Genomic DNA, 10,678 nt, shown 5'->3' with positions numbered 1-10,678 from the left:
AAAGCAACGACGGTACAAACAGCCCCCTTCCTTGGAGAATCCTCTCAAGATCTGCAAGATTTGCACACCCAGCTTCCTTTGCCAAGTGAACAAATATTACATGGTCCATGTGTCTGCTGTGAATAAAAGGAAGCTCAGTGAATAAATAAGAAAGGTAGCAGATGTGTACCTGGAATGGTTTGCTTTAACGGCAGACTCTGTTGCTGAGACACGGGCAAGCTGGTCTGTACAGATTGAAGAATGATGGTTTTTGCTGGGCTGGTGGTTGGAGCAGTGGTCAGTGTTGTCACAACAACTGGTTTTGGCTGGATGTTTGGCTTGTTGCACATGATGCTATTGGCCTTTGCAGTAGTTTGAACTGGAGCGACGGAGAAACAAAAGTGAAGTCACAGAAAACATCAGACCTCCTGCACTGCTAATTAGACTGCAAAAATTAATACCACATTCTCCAATTGGACCACAAATTCTAAAACCCAACACCCAGCTCCATTACTACACCCGACTGCAACGGTCAGGAATTTCGCTCAAAATATTCTCTTTTGTGGAGGATTAGACCAAGCCTCACTACACCCCTAGCATGATGAAAGCAGCAAATAGCACCAAGTTACAAGGAGAATGTAAGTAGTGCATGGTACAGTGGGTTACTGACACTGGTCTTCCACTCCTTGGCCCTGTGCTCAAACAACAGTCAGAATGATTCCTATGAAAGACTCCTATGCCTGAAGGGTCAGTCTGTCTCAATCAGTTTGGATGGCAGCATGAAACAACTCTCAATTCAGCACCAACTGGTGCATCATTAGGGCGTTTGTCTCAAGCAGAGGCTGAGGCACGTTCTTGAGGACCAAAAGAAGGAACCTAACACTACTTCAGAGCAATGTTTTCTCTGCTTGATTAATCAGACATTAGCAATGATTCATTTAGTTCAATTGTATATCTTAGTGTTTTAGGTTCCACAGGAACCTCCTCCCACTTTCCTCTATCCAACAATCCCTTCTGCTTCTTTCTCCCTTATCTACTTAGAGCTTCTTCTGAAACATATCCATGCTTTTGTCCTCAACTACTCCTGGGTTTCAACCACACTCTGGGTGAAAAAATGTTTCTTCTGAATGATCAAAACAGATATTTGTGGTTTCAGATTCAGAATCAGATTCTGAAGTCATGTTCATTTTGCTTCCAGCAAGTAGGAAGGTCCCTTGTCTATTCTCTTGAAGCCCTTGGTAATTTTGAAGATTTCAGGTCACCAATAATATCTACCCACACCCTATCCCTATCCCCATCCCCATCCCCATCCCCATCCTTCTTGCTCTGAATGAGAAGATCACTTTCCTAATAATTATAACCTCAGGTCTAATCTCATTCTGGTAGATCATTTTTGTACTCTTAGTGACTCGGCACACTTTTCAATAAAACGGAGAGCAAACAGTTCACAGGCCTGCAGTGTGATCTCACTATGGTTCCTGGATACATGATAACAAATTCTATTCCTTAACAACTCCATGGATTTCTCCAATATGAACTGAGGTGGTTCAGCACTTTTTGTTTCCCTACAGAAGTGACCATTTATCACTTGGCAGGCAAACCTCAGTGGAAGTGTAATAAAATTCTCCGTGTAGCATTAATATAGTGTGGAGCTGGAGGAACACAGCAGGTCAGGCAGCAGAGGAGCAGGAAAGTCATTGAGTCCTGATGAAGGGTGTAAACCCGAAACATCAACTTTCTTCCTCCTCTGATGATGTCTGACCTGCTGTGTTCCTCCAGCTTCACACGGTATTGACTGTAACTACAGCAAATGCAGACCTTACTATTGCCTATTCTCTGTGTAGCATGTAGGTTAAGCACGAGACATAACTGGTTCCATTTGCCAACCTGGAGACTGCAACTGTCAGGAATTTCACTCAAAATATTCTCTCTTTCGGAGGATTAGACCAAGCCTCGCTCTCAAAACATCACTGTATTTTTGGAAAAGGTTACATTTTATCAATTAAAGAATGCCATTTACTTGCTGGTCCTTGTTTGACTGGCGAGGTCCCATTTTCCTTTTTCACCACACTGAGCTGGACAGTGTTCAGTGGTGGGTTGAGAACATCCCCAAATACACAGGGTGGTGTAGGAGGATCCTCAGTTTTCACAACCGGAAGAGTTGGTTCCGTGTTTACAGTCTGATGAGGCTTCGCATTGGAAAAGAAAAGGAAACAGTGTCTTGACACGACTGGTACAATTTGACACAAATAGCTTGTTTCTCATTCTTCTCAAAGACCCGACTCCATGCCCATACATTAGCTTTCCCTGGATGATGAGGGGTTGGGCATCTCGGACCCTGGCCACTCCTAAAGGCACTCCTAAAGCGAGCGATTTTGGCTAGTGTATAGAGAGATGTAGGTGTTTGGGTAATTCCCCAATTAAGACCACACTATAAGTGACTGGGAATTATATTACTCAATCTGTATCCATCACTCCTTCCCCACATTTACATTCTAGACTGCCCTTCAATCACTTTTACTGTACACTTTCTACCACACTGTACTTTGCTGTACTTTTAGTCACAGATCTGATGAGCTGCAGCTCAAAGATAAAATAAGACTCTGCAGACTAACTGCTGTTGTGCACTGTTTGAATAGACCTGTGAAATCTGCTGTAAATCCTGCCTCTAGCTCTGTCATTGATAAAGTGGTGTCAATAGACTCTTTGGATTTTCATTTCTGATCCAGATATGCATTTTGTGCCAATGCTGTTGCACCTATCACATAGGCCAGAGGACCGCTAAGCAACATTGTAAGATATTGCTCTCTCTTTCACCTCAGCCCAAATGTTTGAGGGGAGGTGGGGGGGATATGCTGAATTAATTTTTGCTCCCTCTGGATGAGGCAAGAGCGCAAGAGGATGCAAGAGAGAAAAAAAAAAAGAGAGAAAGGGCTCAAAGGCAGGGTTACCATAGTAACCATGTCACCAGCTGTCCAGAGGCAGGAGTGGTTAACAGGAAAGGTTTGCTCCACAGTGATGAACGCTTGACAAAGGTGCCCTTCATATTCCATTTTAGAAAGACAGATCTGCAATTACCAGCAGTCTGTGGAAGAGCATCAAATGGGAAGGTGATCTCAAGTGATCCTTCTATTGGTCAGTGAGAACTTCTGGAATTATAGACCACAGGATGAGGCCCTTTGGCCCATAAGGTCTGCAGCAGATTTTTGGTATAGGTCACTAATTCATCCTTCTCCCCTTGCTCTTTTCCCATAGCCCGCAAATTTTTTTCCTCCATGTCTACATCTAATTCCCTTTGGGGAAAGGAAGGTTCAGCCATGTTCTCCAATTGGATGCATGTCTGGAGGACTTTCTGATTTGAAAGAGGAGCAATTATTCATCTTCAGAGAAGCTCGCGCTGAGCTTTTGAAGGACAATGTGTATACAGAGGTTTCAGAAACAAAGGAGGATGGATGGAAAGAAAGTAATCTCAACAAATTTCCTTTCCATTATCTCAAACGCACATTAAATATGACAATCGATTCAAGATGGCATTAACTAGGTAGTGTACAAACCTATTTGCTCACCTGAGGAAAAAGGGGCATGTCACACGAGGAAGCAAGTGAAGAATCTGAGCAGCGTGAGGATCCCGGTGAAAGTGGTTCCAACTTCACTCGCAGGTCTGCGGCAGAAAGCACAGTTTAGCTTTAATGAGGAAGGATCACCGGACCCAAAACGTTAACTCGGATTTTTCCTTCACAGATGCCGCCAGACCTGCTGAGCTTTTCCATTTTGTTTTTGTTCTAGCTTTAATTAATACTAACATTGACTTGAGTCATTTAAGCAAACATTTGGTTACAGCAACATGTACCCACGCAATTCCTACTGACAAAGCCCACACCTCAAGTGTTAGCTCAGATGATGTCGGAAGAGGCACAGGATCAGCAGCATTCCTGAGAGGTGTGGACAGGCAGCTGCGGTTAAGTTATCTACTCCAGTCTCTGCAAACATACAACTTCACATGACTTCACAAACAGATTCTAAAACACCCACAGCATTTAAAGCTGTCCCCTAACCCCCAATCTGTTGAGGGCACTATATGAATGCAAGCTGCTGCTTTTCTAGGTGGTCTTTTCACTAACTGCTGCAGGCCTTTGCATACTGACTGCATGCTCTGCATTACATCAGCAGAGGTCGTGACATGGGGCATGAATGACTAATTGGAATTAAGAATGCACCACATAGAACATAGAACATTACAGCGCAGTACAGGCCCTTCGGCCCTCAATGTTGCACCGACCTGTGAAACCAATCTGAAGCCCATCTAACCTACACGATTCCATTAGCATCCATATGTTTATCCAATGACCATTTAAATGCCCTTAAAGTTGGCAAGTCTACTACTGTTGCAGGCAGGGCATTCCACGCCCTTACTACTCTCTGAGTAAAGAACCTACCTTTGACATCTGTCCTATATCTATCACCCCTCAATTTAAAGCTATCTCCCCACGTGCTAGCCATCACTATCCGAGGAAAAAGGCTCTTGCTGTCCACCCTATCTAATCCTCTGATCATCTTGTATATCTCTATTAAGTCACCTCTTAACCTTCTTCTCTCTAACGAAAACAGCCTCAAGTCCCTCAGCCTTTCCTCATAAGACCTTCCCTCCTACCAGGCAACATCCTGGTAAATCTCCTCTGCACCCTTTCCAATGCTTCCACATCCTTCCTATAATGCGGCAACCAGAATTGTACGCAATACTCCAAGTGCGGCCGCACCGGAGTTTTGTATAGCTGCAACATGACCTCATGGCTCTGAAACTAAATCCCTCTACCAATAAAACCTAACACATCGTACGCCTTCTTAACAACACTATCAACCTGGGTGGCAACTTTCAGGGATCGATGCATGTGGACACCAAGATCTCTCTGCTCATCCACACTACCAAGAATCTTACCATTAGCTCAGTACTCTGCATTCCTGTTACTCCTTCCAAAGTGAATCACCTCACACTTTTCCGTATTAAACTCCATTTGCCACCTCTCAGCCCAGCTCTGCAGCTTATCTATGTCCCTCTGTAACCTGCAACATCCTTCCGCACTATCCACAACTCACCGACTTTAGTGTCATCCGCAAATTTACTAACCCATCCTTTTAAGCCCTCATCCAGGTCATTTATAAAAATGACAAACAGCAGTGGCCCCAAAACAGATCCTTGCGGTACACCACTAGTAAGTGAACTCCAGGATGAACATTTCCCATCAACCACCACCCTCTGTCTTCTTACAGCTAGCCAATTTCTGATCCAAACCGCTAAATCACCCTCAATCCCATGCCTCCGTATTTTCTGCAATAGCCTACTGTGGGGAACCTTATCAAACGCTTTACTGAAATCCATATACACCACATCAACCGCTTTACCCTCGTCCAACTGTTTGATCACCTTCTCAAAAGAACTCAATAAGGTTTGTGAGGCATGACCTACCCTTCACAAAACCATGTTGACTATTCTTAATCAAATTATTCCTTTCTAGATGATTATAAATCCTCTCTCTTATAATCCTTTCCAACACTACCCACAACCGAAGCAAGGCTCACTGGTCTACAACTACCAGGGTTGTCTCTACTCCCCTTCTTGAACAAGGGGACAACATTTGCTATTCTCCAGTCTTCTGGCACTATTCCTGTAGACAATGACGACATAAAGATCAAAGCCAAAGGCTCTGCAATCTCCTCCCTAGCTTCCCAGAGAATCCTAGGATAAATCCCATCCGGCCCAGGGGACTTATCTATTTTCACACTTTCCAGAATTGCTAACACCTCCTCCTTATGAACCTCAATCCCGTCTAGTCTAATAGCCTGTATCTCAGTATTCTCCTCGACTACATTGTCTTTTTCCTGTGTGAATACTGATGAAAAATATTCGTTTAGCGCCTCTCCTATCTCTTTGGACTCCACGCACAACTTCCCACTACTGTCCTTGACTGGCCCTAATCTTACTCTCGTCATTCTTTTATTCCTGACATACATATAGAAAGCTTTAGCGTTTTCCTTGATCCTACCTGCTAAAGACTTCTCATGTCCCCTCCTGGCTCTTCTTAGGTCTCTCTTTAGGTCCTTCCTGGCTAACTTGTAATGTTTTATGGAAACTGGTTACACCCAAGCGCAAGCAATATTTTGAAAATTTGGAAATGAAGTGGCAATTACATTTGCCAGAATAGGTTAAGCTTTGGGAGAGAGCACTGTTAAATCAAAGGCCAATTGAAGTTACAAGATGCATAAGAGCAGCACATCCAGAAAGTGATCATCTTGAGATAACAAAGGTGTAGAGCTGGATGAACACAGCAGGCCAAGCAGCAAGAGGAGCAGGAAAGCTGACGTTTCAGTCTAGACCCTTCTTCAGAAATGGGGGAGGGGAAGGGGATTCTGAAATTAATAGGGAGAGAGGGGGAGGCGGATAGAAGATAGATAAAGGAGAAGATAGTGCCTGCTGTGTTCATCCAGCTCTACACCTTGTTATCTCAGATTCTCCAGCATCGGCAGTTCCTACTATCTCAGCGATCATTTTGAGTTTTTTTAATGATGGAAGAGCCAGCACACAGACTGGAGAAAGTAGCCACACATAAACGTTCAAAATACCTACCAGTTTTAGGCATTAATTCTATGATATGCAGTTTTATGAAAGTTTCTAACAAAAGGAAAGCATAGAGACTTACATAGAAACATCTGAATTTGTGCAGGCATAGGCCATTCAGCCCCTCAAGCCAGGTCTGCCATTCAGTAAGGTTATGGCTGATCCAATGGCAGCTGGTGGCCTTAGCTGCATTTGCTGCTTGTCACCACCCCACCTCCCGAATAACCCTCAACTCTATTCTATGTCAGCTGCTATCTCACTCGTCTCGGAATCAAAATGCTCTTGGTTCAAGTTCAACTCAAACTCTGGAGTTTGAGCATAAAAATCAAGACCAATATTCCAAAGTAGTATTGCACAGTCGGGAGTGACCTCCTTTGAACATTAAACTGATGTTTCACTTGCTTGGTCAAGTGATCTCATGGCACCATTTTGAAGAACTGGAGTTTTGCCCTGATGACCCAGTAAATATTTCTCACTTAATCAAAATCACAAAAAAAAACCCAAAACAGACTGTTTTCGTTAGGCATTGCTGTTTGTGGCCGTTTGCAGAGTGCAAGCTAGTTGCCATAATTCCAATATTGCACTTCAAAATGACTTTAGCGCCTCTAAAGACATTTGACATGTCTGGTGGCTGCAAAAGGTGCAACCTAAATGCACTTTTTTCTTATTTGTAGATATAAAACCTGACTAAGTCAGTCTTGAACATTTCACCTAAGAATACTCCCCATTCACAGAGCTTCTCGCAACACTTCAGAGGTCAGGGCAATAAGTACAGCTTGCAGTGCACTGTTTGGTCAACATCTATTTACGTGCAGCCAGGTATCATAGCAACAGTCAAACAGGTAACCCGCTCTGGGTGACCAGATGGCAGGAATAATGATGTCCTAGATACCGAAAGCTGTATTAATTTGCTCTTCTTTCAAACATGCTGGCATGCCAAATGCCATTACGCCCCGGCAGAGCCCAGGAATGACAGTCTAGCCGGAGGTTGGGAGTGGATCTTGAACCCTCATCCTCCCGACAGAGTCGAGGACGTCATACCAATTATTACCACTGAGTAAAATCTTGCCTCAAGTATATAATCCAATGACTCACCTTTTGTACAGGAAGGTGACTGCTCCAATTCCTTGGTTCAAGTTTAACTACAAGTGATTACCTGAATAAATGTCTCCATTGATCTGACTCCAAGGTAAGTCTGATGTTTCAATGTCCATATTCAAATTCAAATCCAAATCCAAATCCAAACTTGTGTTGAACTGAAAAGTAAATGTAAATATAAGGTGGTCAACATCACAAGAATTGATGAACCAGGTGCTATTAAAGATGATTTGTTTATATATTATCTGTCAGGCCCTCCAGACTCAGCAAAAGGTGCTTGAGTGTCATCAGGCTGCATTAGAAGTGCCAGAAATGTCAGCTGACATGCCTGCACACCAAGATCCTATTATTAAGATGACTTTGATTAAGATGAGACACAAATGCAGGCCAAATTGCCCCCAGAGCTCCCTCTCTCGTCTTCAAATAGTGCTGCTACATCTTCTAAATACATTTGAATGAGACAGACTTCGTTAAATTGCCACACAAAAGACAGCACCTTTGGCAATACAGCACCCTCCCAGTGTTACACTCAAGTGTCAGTCTCAGGCAGGGGACTTCACTAACCGGTACAGTGCTCAAAATCTGGACTGTAACTTGTGTTCTGCATGTGCAGCAAGTAGCCACATCTTCCCTGGACAACCCTCAAGGGCTGACAAGGTTTTTACTGGAAGGTTGAACCTGGGACTTTCAGTTACCAGGCTGTGTTTTATGCTCGCAGGCTACCAGGTGGAGAGAGAGAGAAAAAGGAGAGACTGCTTACAGAGAATCCCTACGGCATGGAAGCAGAACCCCTGCAACACCCCCCGCCTCCAAACCTTTAACTGTCAACTGGGAGGCAACCTTCACATGGTCCTCCTGGTAAAGTTAGCACCCGGACTTGAAAACCTGCAAATTAATGCTGTCGACGTGACTGAAGCCTGGCCACTAGATTCCCGGCCTGGAGGAGGAGAGTGCACAGGATATCAAAACCAGGGGACATATTCCTTCTTGACTTTCATGGTTTCACCATGGCATCTTGAGTTTATACATTGCCCTCGGATAGGTCTCCAATTGGTTCACAAGTTTGTGTGTGCGGCTCTCTTAAGATGGAAAGCAGCCAAGCTGCAGAAAAGACAAAGCATTCTTGAACTTAAGTACTGGTACCTCAGTGACGTTATCAAAGCAGCGAAAGAGATCAGTAGAATCATCCATCTCCTCCATTGTTTCACAGTCATACAGACAGGCATCTGAAAAAAAGAAAATGACTTTGATTATTAACGTTTCCATTCCTCAAGTTAAATCTTCATCCTGCACACACAGACCCTTATAGCCTCACCCATCGTCTCCTTGTAATCCTTCTCCAACCTTAGGCTCCAACTTGATTTTTCCACCCTAGCTATTCCTTACACTGCACAAAGAATCAGAAAAATACCTTATTCAGCCCATTCAACTTTTGCCAGCTATTTAAAGGCTGCCAACAACAAAGACCCATCACACCCCGGTAACGATCTCCTACAACCTTTTTCCTCAGGCAGAAAATAGAGAAGCCTGAACACACACACGAGCAGGTTCAGGAACCGCTTCTTCCCAGCTGTTATCAGACTAATCAATGGACTCTCTAGCCTCAAACAATGCTGATCCTGCTAACGTTGATCATTCCTAGCACGATGTAACCTTTATGCCTCTGTCTGCATCTTTTTGATCTGTACATTCTTTGTTTACTATGATCTGCCTGTACAGCTCATAAACAAAGCTTTTCACTGTACTTCAGTACACATGACAATGAAAAAATCAATCCAATCAGTAGCACCCCGCTGGTTTTGCTCAAAAAAGAACTGATATAATGAAATTTGTTATCGAATATCAGAGTTTTCGGACAATGCATTGCAGATCACAACTCAGTTTGCACTTAGCTCTCTCTGGATCATTTCCTGAAGACCCTCCTGCCACTGGAAACAGTTTCTCCTTATTTAGTTGCATCAACACACATGATAAAAGCTTTCAGGTAGCACATGGCGGAAATTTCCATCTTTACAAAATCTTCTTCAAATCATCTTCCAACTCAACTTCCAACTTCCTCATCCTTCAAGGCAAACCATTTTTACATTTCGTAAGATAAGAATTCAATAGAAATGAAAGAGAATGAGAGTGTTGCATTTTTCACCTTCCAGAATTTGAAGTGTGCAAGACACGAGGAACTGAAATGGATCTATGCTTACAGGCTGCACACAGTAAACGAAGTCAGTTTGCACAAGCTGTCATCTATCCAACCATAGTCACAAACATGCTTACATGGAGCAAGAGAAGCAGAGAGTTTTTCTGAGGTTCTGCCAAATACTGAGCAGTGTGCAAGAAAAATCTGTCATCAATTTATCAGCCAAACTGTGCTCGAAACCAACAGTAGTCCACTCTCAACCCAGACACAAAACGTATGATAAGGCTATGGACTGGTTACTCAAGTTTTGACGGTCTGCTGAAGTCATATTCAACCAATCCCTGACAAGACTTCACCTCACAGCCACAGAGTCATTTAACAATTGTCGTAGATCGAGCTGGCCGAGGTGGACCACAGCGCACATGCTCCATCTTACGATGACCGTTATGGTACCTTATTCTAGCCAGTAAGGGGCAGTAGTGAGCTAGGTAACTACTTCTAGAACAACCAAACATACAACTTTTGACTCCTACAATGGATAAATTCTGCTGGTTTTATATGAGTGTTTGATCCAGCTTAACTATTCATTACCTGTAGGAACAGGAACAGGAGGAAGCCATTCAGCCCCTCAAGCCTGTCCTGTATTCAATGAGATCATGGCTGACCTGTGGCCTAAACCCATTTATCACCTTTGCCCTGTATCCCTTAATACACTTGGCTCAAAAAACCTGGCAATCACAGCTTTCAAATTAACAGTTGCTATTTGTGGGAAAGAAATCCATACTCCTACCAGGAGACAGGAAGAACTGCCAATGTTGGAGTCAGAGATAACAGAGGTTCTTCCTGTCTCCTGG

At 43.5% G+C, this 10,678-nt stretch overlaps 1 protein-coding gene across 1 annotated transcript in view; it reads right to left on the bottom strand.

The window, feature by feature from the left end:
* The window catches only part of LOC109913833 (E3 ubiquitin-protein ligase TRIM58-like), a 47,460-nt gene that overhangs the window by 6,349 nt on the left and 30,433 nt on the right, over positions 1-10,678 (bottom strand). Inside the window, exons 2-6 of the mRNA XM_048616666.1 lie at positions 8,834-8,916; positions 7,749-7,848; positions 3,546-3,640; positions 2,000-2,168; positions 170-358 (exon numbers count right to left, since the gene is read on the bottom strand). Coding sequence (XP_048472623.1) covers positions 170-358; positions 2,000-2,168; positions 3,546-3,640; positions 7,749-7,848; positions 8,834-8,916 — 636 coding nt within the window. The remainder of the gene's footprint in view (positions 1-169; positions 359-1,999; positions 2,169-3,545; positions 3,641-7,748; positions 7,849-8,833; positions 8,917-10,678) is intronic.

This window comes from Rhincodon typus, chromosome 35 (genome assembly GCF_021869965.1).
Source record: "Rhincodon typus isolate 14 chromosome 35, sRhiTyp1.1, whole genome shotgun sequence".
Lineage (NCBI taxonomy): Eukaryota > Metazoa > Chordata > Chondrichthyes > Orectolobiformes > Rhincodontidae > Rhincodon > Rhincodon typus.
The sequence above is the reverse complement of the archived record's forward strand: the minus strand, read 5'-3'. Positions and strand labels throughout refer to the sequence as shown.